The following is a 17,502-nucleotide window of genomic DNA, read 5'->3' on the forward strand; positions in this document are numbered from 1 at the left end:
TGGTGGGGGGCGTGGACCTGACCAGGTAGTCACGAAGGGAATGGTCCTTGCAGAAAGTGGATAGGGGTGGGGAAGGGAATATATCTCTGGTGGTGGGGTCCATTTGGAGGTGGTGGAAATGTTGGAGGATGATGCGGTTTATGTGGTGGTTGGTGGGGTGGAAGGTGAGGACCAGGGGTGTTCTGTTCTTGTTGTGGTTGGAGGGGTGGAGTTTGAAGGCAGAGGTGCAGGACGTGGATGAGGTGCGTTGGAAGGCATCTTCAACCACATAGGAGGGGAATTATAGTCTTTAAAGAAGGAGATCATCTGGTGTGTTCTGTGATGGAACTGGTCCCCCTGGGAGCAGATACAGCGGAAGAATTGGGAATATGGGATAGCGTTTTTGCAGGAGGTAGGGTGGGAAGAGGTGTAATCCAGGTAGCTGTGGGAGTTGGTGAGTTTGTAAAAAATGTCAGTGTTAAGTTGGTCATCGTTGATGGAGGTGAAGAGGTCCAGGAAGGGGAGGGAGGTGTCAGAGATGGTCCATGTGAATTTAAGGTCAGGGTGGAATGTGTTGGTGAAGTTGATGAACTGTTCAACCTCCTTGTGGGAGCACGAGGTGGCGCTGATGCAGTCATCAGTGTAGTAGAGGAAGAAGTGGGGAGTGGTGCCGGTGTAACTACGGAAGATGGACTGTTCTACATAGCCGACAAAGAGACAGGCATAGCTGGGGCCCATGTGTGTGCCCATGGCCAACCCTTTCGTCTGGAGGAAGTGGGAGGATTCAAAGGAGAAACTGCTAAGGGTGAAGACCAGTTAAGCCAAAAAAAACAAGAATGTCAGTGGAAGGGTACTGTTGGGGATGTCGGGAGAGGAAGAAATGGAGGACTTGGAGCCCTGGTCATGGCGGATGGAGCTGTAGAGGGACTGGATGCCCATAGTGAAGATGAGGCATTGGGAGCCAGGGAAATGGAAGTCTTGGAGGAGGTGGAGGGTGTTCGTGGTGTCCCGAATGTGTGTGGGGAGTTCCTGGACAAGGGGGGAATAGGACAATATCAAGGTTGGTGGAGATGAGTTTGATGGGGCAGGAGCAGGCTGAGACAATGGGTCGACTGGGGTGGTCAGGCTTGTGGATCTTGGGAAGGAGGTAGAATTGGGTGTTGCGGGGTTCCCAAAGTATAAGGTTTATAAGCTGTGGGTGGAAGATCTCCTGAGATGATGAGGTTGTGTATGATCTGCGAGTTGATGGTTTGGTGTTGGGGGTTGAGGCCATAGTCGAGGTGGTGGTAGGAGGAGGTGTCTTCGAGTTGGCGCCTGGCTTCAGCAGTGTAGAGGTCAGTGCGCCAAATTACCACTGAATCCCCTTTATTCACTGATTTGATGGTGAAGTTGGGTTTGGAGCAGAAGGAGTGGAGGGCTGCGCGTTGTGAGTGTGAGAGGTTCAAGTTTTAGATTAGATTACATTACAGTGTCGAAACAGGCCCTTCGGCCCAACAAGTCCACACCGACCCACCGAAGCGTAACCCACCCATACCCCTACATTTACCCCTTACCTAACACTACGGGCAATTTAGCATGGCCAATTCACCTGACCTGCACATCTTTGGACTGTGGGAGGAAACCGGAGCACCCGGAGGAAACCCACGCAGACACGGGGAGAACGTGCAAACTCCACACAGTCAGTCGCCTGAGGCGGGAATTGAACCCGGGTCTCTGGTGCTGTGAGGCAGCAGTGCGCCACCGTGCCGCAACAGGTTGAGGCGATTAATGTCTTAGCGGCAGTTGGAAATGAAGAAATCGAGGGTGGGTAATAGGCCAGCACGGGGTGTCCAGGTGGATGGAGTGTGTTGGAGGCGGGTGAAGGGTCCTCGATAGGTGGATGGGAGTCTTGATTGAAAACGTAAGCTCGGAGGCGGAGGCGGTGGAAAAAGTGTTCGACATCACGATGCGTATTGAATTCGTTGATGCGTGGAGGGAGGGGGATGAAGTTAAGGCCTTTGCTGAGGACTGACCGTTCATCCTCAGTGAGGGGGAGGTCTGTGGGGATGGTGAAAACCCAGCAAGGCTGGGAGCTAGGACTTGGTATAAGTATGGAGCTGGGAGTGGGGTCGGAGCCTGTAACTGGAGTGGGAGTGGTGGTGGGGGTGATGTTCCCCTCAGGGTTCTGTGAGGCTGGGATAGTGACAGTGGGATCTGTGGGGGGAAACCTTGTTTCCAGGTTGGTTGGACTGTCCTATAAAGAGAGATTGAAAAAACTGGGCCTGTATTCTCTAAAGTTTAAATGAATAAGAGATGATCTTATTGAAACCTACAAAATACTTAAAGAGATGGAAAGGGTTGATTCAGGTAAGATATTTCTCCTGAGTGAGAAGCTAGAACCAGGAGACACAATTTAAAAATAAGGTGGATGTCATTTAGGATTCAGATGCAAAGAAATGTCTTAGTTCAGAGGATTATGAAACATTGGAATTTTCTGCCACAGAGTAATGTGAAAGTTCAATCTTTGAGTATGTTTAAAGTAGAGATTTTTAAATTTCTGATTACTAATGGTATTGAATGTGAGTAAAAGGCATTGAAATGTTCAATCAGCCATGATGATGTTGAATGTCAGAGCAGACTCAATGGGCTGAATGACCTGCTCTTATTTCTATGTTACCATTTACTTAGCCAATCTAATTCTAATAAAAAATGGGAAATAGAGTCATAGAGTCAGAGAGATGTATAGCATGGAAACAGGCCCTTCAGTCAATTTATCCATGCCAACCAGATATCCCAACCTAATCTAGTCCCACCTGCCAACACCCAGCCCATATCCCTCCAAACCCTTCCTATTTATATATCCATTCAGATGCCTTTTAAATGTTGCAGTTGTACTAGCCTCCACCACTTCCTCTGACAGCTCATTCCATACATGTATGTGAAAAAGTGGCCCCTTATTTCTCTTTTATATCTTTCCCCTCTCACCCTAAACCTATGCCCTCTAGTTCTGGACTCAACCACCCCAGGCAAAAGACTTTGTCTATTTATCCTATCCTTGCCCCTCATGATTTTGTAAACCTAAATAAGGTCACCTCCTAGCCTCTGTTGCTCCAGGGAAAACAGCCCCAGCCTATTCAACCTTTCCCTAAAGCTCAAATATTCCAACCTTGACAACATCCTTGTCAATCTGTTCTGAACCCTTTCAAGTTTCACAACATCTTGCCGATAGGAAGGAGACCAGAATTGCATGCAATATTCCAACTGTGGCCTAACCAATGTCCTGTACAGCCGCAACATGACCTCCCGACTTCTGTACTCAATACTCCGACCAATAAAGGAAAGCATACCAAACGCCTTCTTCACTATCCTATCTACCTGCAACTCCACTTTCAAGGAGCTATGAACCTGCATTCCAAGGTCTTTTTGTTCAGCAACACTCCCTAGGACCTTATAAGTGTGTAAGTCCTGCTAAGATTTGCTTTCCCAAAATGAGCATCTCGCATTTATCTATGTAAAGAAACAAATCATATTTTCAACACAAATATGTTCCATTGATAAACTCCATGAAAATGATTCATATATGGCTTACCAAGGAAATTAGTTGATAAAGTGTGGTACTGGAAAAGGCACAGCAGGTCAGGCAGCATCTGAGGAGCAAGACAGGGCAAAACCTTTCATATCGACTCTGACTCACAGGCATCTGCAGTTTTCATTATCTCCTACTTGAGGATCATATGCAATTAAAATAAGAGGCTTACATTGAGTAAGAGTAGGTTGGAGGACAGGGAGTGTTATAGGCCTCCAAAAGATTAATAAAAACAAATAATGTAAACTATTAGACTAAACCAGTCAATAGTATGAAAACAGATCATAAGATTGTAATTCTAAGAACTTTTAGAATTATATGAAAAGTAAAAGAGCAGCTGAAGTAAATGTTGAGTCCTTAGAAGCCGAAACAGTAGGAAAAGTAATGCAGAAGGAAGAAATTGCAGAGACATTGAATGAATAATTAGTATCAGTCTCTCTGGTCAAAGATTCAAGTTAATGCCAGATGTAGAGAGTTATTTAGTGGCTAATAAGGGCAAGGAAATTAAGGTAAATAATATCAGATAGAAAATATTAATGGAGAAATTCAAAGGATTTAAGTCTGACAAATCTCCAATTTCTGAAGGCCTACATCCCATGATTCTAAAAGAGATAGCTTCACAGATAGTGTATTTTCCCTAATTCCCTGGATTCAGGGACAATAGACAATAGACAATAGGTGCAGGAGTAGGCCATTCTGCCCTTCGAGCCTGCACTACCATTCAATATGATCATGGCTGATCATCCTTAATCAGTATCCTGTTCCTGCCTTATCTCCATAACCCTTGATTCCACTATCCTTTTAGAGCTCTATCCAACTCTTTCTTAAATGAATCCAGAGACTGGGCCTCCACTGCTCTCTGGGGCAGAGCATTCCACACATCCACTACTCTCTGGGTGAAGAAGTTTCTCCTCATCTCTGTCCTAAATAGTGGACAGTCTCAGCACATTGCAAAAGAAGAAGAAGAGAGAAAACAGGAAAATCCTGTTTGACAAATTTATTACAGTTTTTTGAAAGGTAGATAAAGGCAAACCAGTGGATGTAATGCACTGGATTTCCAAAAGGATTAAATGAGGAAATATTCAAGAGGATATTACACAAAATAAGGGCTGATAGAGTTGGGGTTAATATTTTAACATGGGCAGGGACTAGTTAATAGATAGGAAGCAGAAAGTAATGATAACTCAGACATATTCAAGTTGGCAGATTGCAATGTGTGGAGTGCTCCAAGTATCAGCACTGAGTCTCAGCTACCTATTCTCTATATTATTGACTTGGACAAAGAGGCAAGAAACAATGTAACTAACTGGTTGATGATACAATGCAAACTTTGAACTCAAGAAATAGCAAAGAAACTTGGACAGGGTAAGTCAGTGGACAATATGGCATCAGCTGGAGTATAACCTGGAGAAGTATGAGATTATTCAATTTCGATGTAAAAATAGTAGAGAAGACATTTTTAAGGTTTAGAAGTTGTAAATCTTGATGCTCTGAGATATTTGTATAAGGACCACAAGAAGTTAGCATACAGGTACAGAAAGCAGTGAGGAGAGCAAATAACACATTTGACCTTTATTGTGAGGGATTGGAATTTGTTTTTATTTATGCACTCAGGCAATGTAAGCATGCTGGCTTGGCCAGAAACTATTGCCCACAGCGAATTGTCCTTGGGAAGGTGGTACTGAGCCACCTTCTTGAACCAGTCTTTGAGGTATAGATACATTCACAGTACTGTTAGTAACAGAATTCCAGTGACAGTGAAGGAACAGCAATATAACTCCAAGAAAAAAATGGAGTGTGGCTCAAAGAGGACCTTTCAAATGGCAATGTTCCCAAGCATCTGCAACTCTTGACCTGGTTAGTAGACGTTGTTGGTTTGCAATCCTTGGTAAATTTCTGTAGTACATCTTGTAAACGGTACACACTGTTAACACTGTGTGTCAGTGGTGAAGAGAGTGAATGTTGAAAGTGGTGGGGATGTGCCAATTAAGCAGGTTGCCATCCAGCACCCTGAGTGGTGTTGAGCTTCTATAGTGTCCTAGCCTCTGTCCTGCTCTGGTATCCACAGTATTCATAAAGTTATATATGATTATACAGTATTTATATAACCACCTCCATTTGTGCTGGGTATATCCCAGTTGACAGATTTTCCTCTGATTCTGTTAATTCCAATTTTGCTCGCGTTCTTTAATGCCGTACTTGATCAAATGGTGCCTTGATATCAATGGTATTCATTCTCATCAATGTCTGGAATTCAACTCCTTAATCCATGTTTGGACCAAAGCTGTATGAGGTCAGGAGCTGAGTGGCCTGACAGAACCCAAAGTGAGCAATTGTCATTTGATAGTATTGTCAATGACCTCTTCTTCACTTTGCTCATGATGTAAAGCATAAAGAAATTTTACTGCAATTGAATACTGCTTTAATGAGACCTCACTTAGAATATTATTTGTAATTTGGTCTCAATATTTAATGAAGAATTTATCCCCATTGCAGTCACTACAACAAATGTTGGGTAGACTAATCCTTGAAATGATGTACTTGTCCTACAACTGAGTAAATTGGGCCTAAGTTTTCTGGAGTTTGGAAGAATCAGAGGTGATCTTAGTGAAACCTACAAAACAGATAACAGACACAATAATGTTTTTTCCCTAGAAGTGGAACCAAAAAAAAAGGGATCTGGAAATACTTTCTCTCAAAGGGTTGTCAATTTTTTGTCCTAAAAGGTGGTGATGAAAGCATCATCATTGAATTTAACTGCAGATGTGAAGCTCCAAAATTTGTTGCCATTTTCCGAGCAGAAGTGACTAAAATTACCAATAATGTCACCATAATTCTTATTGTAAAATCTAAGCCATTATCTTTAATAATGTAACTACAATGTTGTTATGCCTTTGCCTTGTAGATATCTGCAGAATAACCAGATCAGATCCATCTCAAAAACTGCATTTTCTGGACTTTACAAACTCAGACGACTGTAAGTGAGTTAATGCTTAGTGATAAGGCTGACAATATTTTCCTGTTTAAACATAAATAGCATGGATTGCTTGGTTGCTGTGAGTAGATATTTGGCTTTCACAGTCATGATGGCAGCAGTCTGACCCTGCATGACACTAAATAAATCTTCCATGGCAACAAGTTTAGCTCAGGCTGACCTTCCACTGCAGCCTCTGCCTGTGCCAATATGGAAATTGAAATATCAGGCACCTGTTGCTATACCACATAACTGGAAGGAATCCACAATTCCTATCATGTAGGTGATTTCCTTTTCCATGCTGGAAAGGAACAGTTCCAAGATCTGCACAAAGCCCTGCATCAAATTGGATCTGTGCATTCTCCTTGCTCCTTGACAATAACAACAGGCTTGTGGCAGGCCAACCATTGCATTAAGTATTCTAGCATATGTTTCTATCAACTATTTTCTGTACACCCACCTCATTGAAGCCCTTATCTGAGTTTTCAACAAGTATAACTCCTTTCCACAGGGTGAGATTACAGGTGGGACACATTTTGGCATGGCCTGTCTATGATCAACATATGGTTCATAACCCACAATGTGCTCATCCAGCCTCTAAATTTCCTTCTACAATAGTCAAAATGCTAGAAGCTAAGCTGGTGTCAGCAAATGTCACAACACATGATGATGCTTCTTCTTCAGGCATCTGCTCTTCCTTATCTTCCATAAGAGGAGACAATGGGTTAGTGGTATTTTAATGCACTACTAATTCAGAGACCCAGATATTGTTATGGGGAACCTGGCTTTGAATCCTGAAATGGTAGATAGTAGAATTTGAACTCAATAAAAATATGGAATTAAGTCCAATGATGAAATCAATGTCAATTGTTGGAAAATCTGGTCTGGTCTACGTGTGACTTCAAACTCCAGACCCACAATGGAATGATGTGATGTGGTTGACTCCTAACTGCCCTCTGGGCAATTAGGAATTAACAGTAAATGCTGGCCTCACCAATGGTACCTACGTCCCATGAATGAATTTTTAAAAAGCTGACCCCTTCAATGGTGAAGATACATTACCCATCTCCACAGCAGTTACTGGGTATGTGAAAACATAAATGCACAAGAAATGGTTTGAGGTGAGAGAGGAGATGTTGGCTGGGTAAAAGAAGCTCCCACGGTCACAACATGTATGATTTGTACTTCATTCTAAGTTGCAGATTGGGGATGAAGTTGGACTTGAGAAGTTTCATATGCCATGAAGATAATTCTGAATGTTCTCAGGCCATTTCACATTGACTTCACAGGGCCAATGATTCACCCAATGATTCACAGGGCCATCTCCTCCACAGGGCCCAGGGGATTCAGGGCCCAGATGTCTGTCCCCTACCTATTCTCTGCTACTACTTCTAGTTATGTATCATTTAACCCAACAAGTAAGAATGTCAATGATTGTGTTGCAATGTGCTTATGTGATGTCTGCCATACTGAATAACTCGAAGTGTGTGGAAATTATGAGCTGTGGATGTGAGGTTGCAACAATGTATGAGAATGAAGCAGAGGACATGGATGTTAGGCATGTATACTGATTGCTACAGTCCACATATGAGCAAAGGATGGGAATTGGTGCTTTGAACAGTGGATGAGGTTGTTGATGCAGTGGGCAGAATATGACATTTGAAGCTGCAGTCACTGACCTTGATCACTTGTGTGAGGACACTAATGTTTTGCCAACATTACAGTCAGATTTGCTGGGCTCTTTGAATTGGCCTGTGTGGTTACCTGCTCCTGTTTCCTTAGTAGTATATGCTTTTTGCAGAAAGGCTATCCTCCTTTTCACCTCTTGGTCTTAGACCTTCAGCATGAAATCAGCAACCCTGTATCAGACATGCTTCTCGATTGCCATGCTCCTTCATTTTCTATTCCACCGCCTGCTGCAGCCAATGTGCATCTACCCTTTAAGAAGGGCAAGCAAAGTTAAAATTATCCTAGACGTGCATGCATCTGCCCCACCCCTTCCAAATATGCAGCCACTCAGCAGCCTGTTTCATGTGGACTGCGTGCTGAATGGTGATAAGTAGTTAGCACAAAGCTTACAAATGACTTACATTGCAGTCTCCCTTCTGGAAAAACTTCACTCTCCAACTTAAGTGAGAAAATAGTAATCTATGAAACCACAAGCATTGTCTTGTTTAAAAAATAATTTACTTCTGAAACCTGCCAATACTGAATAAAAGTGAAAATGTCACCTTTAAGCAGAGTTTAGAGAGAAATTGAAGTTTAAACTGGATTTTTCTATCTCTTCCAAATTGCAGTATATAAATTGGTCAGAGCCCTGAGAAGAAGAAATCAGCCATTTAAATAAAAAGAGTCTTAATATATTTGGAATGGTCGGAACACTGATTTGAAATAGATTTAATAGTACTTAATGATTGTTAGGGTCATGGCAAAGGGTGATTCCTAAGAAGACCTATATTTCAAAAATATTTAATTAGACGTTCACAGCAAAACTGAACTTGAGCATCCTATGTTATCACTCACGGTTATGTGGCAGTAAGTTTACTGTTGTCCCAAAACCAGGCCTTTTTATTCCTAAAATATATTGTAGAAAATTTTCGTCCAGCTATTTTGTTGTTTACCTTTAAAAATATTAGCCAATGTGTTATTCTATTTATATTTATTGGGACAAAGTGTACTTTTATAGTAGTTGCTTTGCATCCTCAGTAAATGTAATGGAAGTATTTTATTATTTGGTCAATTAATGACATCATTCCAAAAATTATCCAATTCTACAATGAAAATAAACAGTGTAATCAGGATGGTTTGTTATCTTTCTCATTTTCATTATATTATCTCTATTTTTAAAATATTTATAGATCTACTATAAATATAATGTAATGGTCTTGTTTGCAAGGTTATTTCAGTGCACATTATCTTTTGTTTTCTAGGTACATCAGTCATAATAGAATCATAGTTCTGAAGCCAAGAATATTTCAAGACCTTCATAAACTGAAAATTTTGTAAGTGTCTATCTGTCCCAGAGTGCTGTTCTGCTGCTATAGTGCAGCATCAATAATTTTACAGTGTATTGCTTGATCATTTCCAGTTTATTATAAATAACTTTTGAAGAATACTTTAATTCACAACATTTTTTGACTACTTGCTAATTATGTGTTTGTTAGAGTAAGCATTACATTTTAAACTGAAGTTTTGGCGACATAGACAGTTTGATTTAATTTTGAAAGGTTCTCATGCTAGTGAAGAAAATTTTTCATTTGAGTTAGATTTTTAACATACAAGTGTTAAGAGTAATTAATTGATGCATTAGGTACCTTTGAAGTTTAAATTTAGATGTAATTTTCTGCTTCCATCTCTGCAATCTGTAACACCAAATAAATTGTAAGTATAATTCCTCATATCAATTCATTAGTGAAGTTAGAAATGAGACTGATCATTTTTGTGAACAAGTTTGTAATTATGGGGATAATTTCACAGAATTATATTCTTGTTATGGAGATTCAGTAATTTGGATGTGCACATCAACCTACTGTAAATTATGGTATGGGTAAGGGGTGTGTTATCAAATGCTTAAAGAAATGTGGCTTGATAAGGACCAGCACTGTACACTATAGCTGGCTCCAACCTTAGTACACAACTTTCTCACATATTTGGCATGAAGTACTAAAAGTTTAGGATAGCAATAACATAAGGCTGCACCAGTACAGAGGCAGTTTGTGGAATATGTTGTAGTACCTTGGCCCCTGACACTAGCTAATTGGATGGTCCACAGGGTTTTTGGTACAGGCTTAGGAAAGGCAGGTGAGTGTTCTATATTTTTAGGATCGAATTCACAACCTCCATCCATCCTTCCCCAGGAGCAGACAGAAGTATCTTAATGTCAAAGGTTGAGAACCACTGTAAATCAAAGTGTCTTGGACCTATAGGACAATAAAACATAGGAGCAGAAATTAGGCCATTTAGCCCATCGGGTCTAGTCCACCATTTAATTATGACTGGTAAGTTTCTCGACCCTGTTCTCCCCCTTTCTCCCCATAACCTTTGATCCCCTTTCAGTTTTATATACACTCAATGACCTGGCCTCCACAGCGTTCTGTGGCAATGAATTCCATAGATTCACCACTCTCTGGCTGAAGAAGATTCTCTTTATCTAAGTTCAAATAGGTCTTCCCTTTTCTCTAAGGCTGTGCCCTTGGGTTCTAGTCTTTTCTACCATTGGAAACATTTTCCCAACATCCACTTTGTCCAGGCCATTCAGTATTCTGTAAGTTTCAATTAGATCCACCTCTTATTCTTTTAAACTCCATCGAGTATGGACCCAGAGTCTTCAAACATTCCTCATATGTTAAGCTTTTTATTCTTGGGTCCATTAATGTGAACCTCCTCTGAACACGCTCCAGGGCCAGTACACACGTTCTGAGATATGGGGTCCAAAGTTATGCACAATACTCCAAATGTGGTCTGACCAGAGCCTTATAGAGCCACAGAAGTGTATCCCTGCTTTTATATTCAAGTCCTATCAAAATAAATGCCATAATTGCATTTGCCTTCCTAACTACTGACTCAACCTGCAAGTTTACCTTGAAAGAATCCTCGACTAGAACTCACAAGTCACTTTGCACTTCAGACTTCTGAATTTTCTCCCCACTTAGAAAATAGTGTGTGCCTCTATTCTTCCTAACAAAGTGCATGACCTCACACGTTCCCATCTGCCACTTCTTTGCCCACTCTCCTAACCTGTCCAAGTCCTTCTACCGCCTCCCCACCTCCTCAGTGCTACCTGTCCTTCTACCTATTGTTGTATTGTCTGCAAACTTAACCAGAATACCCTCAGTTCCTTCATCGAGATTGTTAATGTATAATGTGAAAAGTTGTGGTTCCAACACTGAGCTTTGCAGAACACCATTTGTCACGGGATGCCATCCTGAAGAAAGAGCCTTTTATCCCTACTCTCTGCTTTCTGCCAGACAGCTAGGTTCATGCTAGCACCTTGCCTCTAGGCATGGACCCTTAACTTACTTAGTAGCCTCTTGTGCGGCACTTTGTCAAAGGCCTTCTAGAAATCCAGGTAGATAACATCCATTGGCTCTCATTGGTCTAACCTGCTCATTACTTCCTCAAAGAATTCTAGCAGATTTATCAGGCATGTCCACACCTTGATGAAACCATACTGATTTTGCCCTATTTTACCATAAAAGTCCAAGTATTCAGAAATCTCATTCTTCACAATGGATTCCAGTATCTTACCCACAACCGAGGTTAGGCTAATCGGTTTGTAATTCTCTATCTTTGGCTATACTCCATTTTTAAACAAGGGGTGTCACGTTGGTAATTTTCTAATCCTCTGGGACTCTCCCTGACTCTAGCAGTTCTTGAAAGATTACCACTAACACCTCCACTATCTCTTCAGCTATCTCTCTTAGAACTCTGGGGTGTAGTCCATCTGGTCCAGGTGAATTATCCAACTTGAGCCATTCAGTTTTTCTAGCACCTCCTCCTTGGCCACCAAACTCAGCTCTGCCCCTTAATCACTTGAGTTTTTTTGGGATATTATTCGTGCTTTCCACCGTGAAATAATTATTCAGTTCCTCAGCCATTTCTTTGTTCCCCACTACTATCTCTCCAGTGCCATTTTCCAGTAGCCCAATGTCCATTTTTGCCTATCTTTTGCCTTTTATATACCTAAAGAAACTCTGACAGTCTTTCTTTATATTACTGGCTAGCTTACCCATGTATTTAATCTTCTCCCTCCTTGTTTTCTTTGTTGCCCTCTGTTGGTCTTTGTAAGCTTCCCAATCCTCTGGTTTCCCACTGCCCTTCACCATATTATATGCTTTCTCTTTTGCTTTTATGCCATCCCTGACTTCCATAGTCAGCCATGGTTGCCTCATCCTCCATGTACCATGCTTCCTTTTCCTCAGGATGAATATCTGTTGTGTCTCCTGAATTAGTCCCAGAAACTCCTCCCATCGCTGTTCCACTGTCTTTCCTGCTAAGCTCCTCTTCCAGTCAATTCTATCCACCTCCACCCTCATGCCTCTATAGTTGCCTTTATTCAGCTGATTCTATCTTCTCCCACTCAAATTGCAAAGTAAATTACATTATATTATGATTACTGTCTTCTAAGGGTTCCTTCACCTTAAGCTCCCTTATCAAGTCTGCCTCATTACACTAAATCCAGTATTGCCTGTTCCCTAGTGGACTCCATCAGCTGCTGTAAAAAGCCATTTCATAGACACTCCACAAATTCCTTTTCTTCCAATCTACTACCAACCTGATTTTCCCAGTCCACCTGCATATCAAAATCCCCCGTGATCACTGTAACTTTGCCTTTCCTACACATCTTTCTATCTCTTGGTATCGTCTGTTTCCAGCTCCTGACTACTGTTTGGAGGCCAGTACATAACCCCAACTATGGTTTGTTTATCTTTGCTGTTCCTCAATTCTACCCACACAGATTCTGGTCCTACTTTGTTTCTTACTATCGATTTAATTTCATTTCTTGCTAATAAGGCAACCCATCCCCTCTGTCTACCTGCCTATCTTTTCGATAGGATGTATATCCTTAAATATTCAGCTCCAAATTCTGATCCCCCTGCAGTCACGTCTCCACGATGCCCATCACATCATACCTGCCAATTTCAATTTGCACTGTAAGCTCATTTACCTTATTCCTTGAACTGCGTGCATTCAGATATAACACCTTCAGTCCTGTATTAACTGGCCCTCTTCTCAATGTCATTTGTTTATCCAGTGTGCTTGAAGTTCAATTGCTAACCCTTTCCAAACACTCTGTCCGATTTGTGTCTGTGCTGGAGAATTTAATAATCTCTCCTGAGTTCTGCATTCTTACCTCCTCCTTTAATTCAGGTTTTCTAATTTCCCCTGAAACTTTTGTAACTGAACACCCCCCCCCCAACAATTAGTGTAAAACTCTGCCTACAGCCCTAGTTATATGATTAGCTAGGATTCTGTCCCTGCATGGTTCATGAGAACAGATGCCTTCTTCTCCAGTACTGGTGTTAATGTCCCATGAATTCAAATCCATTTCTCTCACACCAATCTCTAAACCTGTGCTCAAGTGTGCATCTGTTTTGCAGGCACAAGGCTCAAGGCCCACCCAAGGAGGGGATTACATCAAAGATGTAGACAGAGGATGAAATGTTTGCAAATCAACTTCCCACTCAGCGAACATACCATGACAACCGGCATCTGAGCTACAAATCTTAACACAAACCTTAATCAAAGATGCCTGCAGGACTATTTTAATCACAGGAAGTGGAATGTTCTTGAGCCTGGAATAAGTGTAGCAACTTCAGGTGCAGTAAGTCAGTACATGAAGTTCAAAATCTCACTTCAGGTATCTAGAGATAGAATGGAGTTCATGGGCTGAACATTATTCATTTTTTGACTAAATGTGAGTTGTGTTCTGCCTTTTGGAAGGTTTTTACCATAATGCTGACTGAAATTTCTCACCATATGAAAACAAACTCAGCTCATTAACTACTTACCCCACCCCTGCAGGATCCCTCTTGTCTGATTCTAGAACCATCTCACTATATGAAAGATGTTGTGAAACTTGAAACGGTTTAGAAAAGACTTACAAGGATGTTGCCAGGGTTTGAATGTTTGAGCTATGGGAAGAGGCTGGATAGGCTGTGGTTGTTTTCCATGGAACATCGGAGGCTGATGGGTGACGTTATAGAAGTTTATACAATCATGAGAGGCATTGGTAGAGTGAATAGACAAGGTCTTTTCCTCAGGGTGGCAGAGTCCAAAACTAGAAGGCATAGTTTTAAAGTGAGAGGGGAAATATTTAAAAGGGACGTAAGGAATAACCTTTTCATGCAGAGTGTAGTACATGTATGGAATGAGCTGCCAGAGGAAGTAATGGAGGCTGGTACAATTACAACATTTAAAAGGCATTTGGACGGATATATAAATAGGAAGGGTTTAGAGAGAAATGGGTCAAATGCTGGCAAATAGGACTAGATTAATTTAGGATATCTGGTCATTATAGACAAGTTGAACTGAAGGGTTTGTTTCCGTGCTGTACATCTCTATAATTCTATGATTCTAAGTACAATCCCTGGAACAACTTGCCACTCAACAATATCTGCTGAAAGACTGGCAGTTTTTGAGGCCAGGCTATTTTTAAAAGGTCACTGTGAATCTGGACAAGCTCTGGCATTCAAGGACTTATTGTTAAAATGTCTGAGAAGGGGAAGATTTCACCACAATTCTCTGATAGGGATCTGGAAGTCTTGGTCAAGGTGGTGGTGCAAAGTTCTGTTCCTACACGACTGGCAGAGGAGGTCACACCACCAGACCTTAACAGCCCAAACCACCCAGGGCAATGCCATCTCTACAGTGCAAAAGGGTCAGCATGAACAAAGATGGGTTAAATGGCTCCTTTCTATGTTGTATCATTTCTGTGATTCTATGATTCTAAGATGGCCAGCAGTACTGTAAGAAGGTCAATGACCTTCTCTGCTCCACGAGTGGAAGTGCCACATTAATCTCTCTGCTACCTCACACTCAGTCTATCTCTACTACTGTACCCATCTGCCACAAAAGCTCAAGCTCTGCACTCTCGGAACTGCCTGCAACATTTTCTTCCCCACTTGCTTTCACTCAGCCCATAACACCCCAGACCACTAATCCAGCCTGATCTCTGCACTGCCTTCATACTCCCACAGAACCTTCAGCCGACCTGCACCAATACTAACCCAAGCTGAGGACTGAACACTTGCAATTGATAGACAGGCAAAATAATGGCTGGTGATTATGAGTTAAACCATTTGCTAAATATTTTTTCTGTCACTCTCATACATTAAGGAGAGATAGGAAATGGGAGAATGAGAGGAACACAAGTAGCCAGGGTAATAAATGGATTGCTGAAGATGTCCCAAAGTTTCCTTCACAGCTTTGAAGGGTAGGTAGTGAAGGTAGAGGTGAAAATCACCAGCCCAGATGTATCCATTGCAACAGGGTGGAACACATTTGTTCAGAATGCTGGAAGTTGAGAGAAACCTATTGGAGTTCATAATAATGAGTCTGAAAAAGAAATTCAAAAGGAAAATGTCTTAGAGCAGATTGTAACTTTAACTACAACTAAGAGACCAAAGGTAAACATTGCTGTGAATGCAGAATGCAGAACCCCTTTTTCTTAAAAGGAAGCATGCAAGCCCATAGCTGTACAAAGAGATAGAGGTTACTCAAACTCTCTTGCTGGAAAGGGATTTAATTCTCCCTTCAGAGAGTTGAGTAAAAGCCAGCATGTTAGTAAATGAGTCAGCAGGAGAGTGTATCCCAGTTCCATTGTACAAATTTCAACTGAAGTGTGGTTTGTCTGAATTAGCAGTCATTGCATTAGTTAAGAAACTAGCTATGGACAAACTTGATGTATTCCTGGGGAATGATTTTGTAGCAGTGAAAGTCATAGCTTGCCTATAATCACAAAAGTTGTAGTTGTGGTTACAGAGATGGAATAGTATTACAAACAGGTTCTGGGTGATTTCACTTTGTGTAGTGACGAGTGCAATGGCTAAATCAAGTTCATCACTAAAGGTTGCAGTGATATCGCAAATGGTGTTAGGGCTGCTGAAATTTTATTTAGGAATAAGAATAGTTCAAAAGGGAATATTTAGCATGTCTTGTTAATTGAAGTCAGGAAGCAGATATAAAGTTAAGAAAGTCAGCAGCTGGCCAACATTGAAGATGAGGCTGAAGGAGCTCTAGTTTGTGATTATATTAAAATGAAGTTTTGAAGAGGAAGTGGAGTCTTCCTCACAAACCAACAAATAAGAATGCATGGTTGTTCAACAAATAGTAGTACTACCCAGATATCGTAAGGCGATAATGTGAGTAACACATGAAGTTTGTATGGTAAGCCATATAGGAATAGAAAAATGCAGGAATCGATAACAGGTATTTTATATGGCCGTGACTTTATAAAGGCATACTGTAATTCTTTAATACATACCATGCAAGTCAGGCAGTAGGAGACCCTTAATATGTAATCAAATCAGCGTCTTTGATACCGATACCAGTTTTTGATGAGCTATTTGGTCATGTATAACTAGATTGTGTGTTATAACTACTGACATCTGTATGTCCTTGTGATTGTGGATATAACTACCTGGTTCCTATAAGCTGTTCCTTTGTGAATAATTACAGTTCAGGTAATAGTGGAAAAGTTTATGCAGCATTTTAGTTGCTATGGCGTATCAAGATACCAACTAATCAAGGTTTTACATTTATGACTAAAGTTTTCGAGGAGATGCTTGGCTGTCTAAGTATAAAACAGTTGAAGTCAACTGAAATCAATCAGCAACAAAGGGAGCTATGGAAGCCTACTATCAGAGACCTAAAACAACGATTACAGCATTCTCTCATGAATACACAAAGAATTGGAACAGAGGATTAGATTTTTAACTATTTGCTCTCAGATTCTTAATGAATCTGCTTGGTTTAGTCCATTTGAATTAGATTATGGTCATGAAATTAGTGGTCCATTAAAATTGATTAAGGAAAGCTAACATGGTGCCACTGTTTAAGAAGGGTGGTAAAGACAAGCCAGGGAACTATAGATCAGTGAGCCTGACCTTGGTGGTGGGCAAGTTGTTTGAGGGAATCCTGAGGGACAGGATGTACATGTATTTGGAAAAGCAAGGACTGATTAGGGGTAGTCAACATGGTTTTGTGCATGGGAAATCATGTCTCACAAACTTATTTGAGTTTTTTGAGGAAGTAACAAAAAGGATTGATGAGGTCAGAGTGGTGATGTGATCAATATGGACTTCAGTAAGGTGTTCGACAAGGTTCCCCATGGGAGACTGGTTAGCAAGGTTAGATCTCACGGAATACAGGGAGAACTAGCCATTTGGATACACAACTGGCTCAAAGGTAGAAGACAGAGGGTGGTGGTAGAGGGCTGTTTTTCAGACTGGAGGCCTGTGACCAGTGGAGCGCCACAAGGATC

At 41.2% G+C, this 17,502-nt stretch overlaps 1 protein-coding gene across 3 annotated transcripts in view; it reads left to right on the top strand.

Moving 5' to 3' along the window:
* LOC122550791 (relaxin receptor 2-like) overlaps positions 1-17,502 on the top strand; it is a 158,833-nt gene that overhangs the window by 72,413 nt on the left and 68,918 nt on the right. For all 3 annotated transcript variants that reach the window (XM_043692054.1, XM_043692055.1, XM_043692056.1), the window contains exons 6-7: positions 6,450-6,521; positions 9,449-9,520. In XM_043692054.1, coding sequence (XP_043547989.1) covers positions 6,450-6,521; positions 9,449-9,520 — 144 coding nt within the window. The remainder of the gene's footprint in view (positions 1-6,449; positions 6,522-9,448; positions 9,521-17,502) is intronic.

This window comes from Chiloscyllium plagiosum, chromosome 6, assembly GCF_004010195.1.
Source record: "Chiloscyllium plagiosum isolate BGI_BamShark_2017 chromosome 6, ASM401019v2, whole genome shotgun sequence".
In the NCBI taxonomy this organism is placed as follows: domain Eukaryota; kingdom Metazoa; phylum Chordata; class Chondrichthyes; order Orectolobiformes; family Hemiscylliidae; genus Chiloscyllium; species Chiloscyllium plagiosum.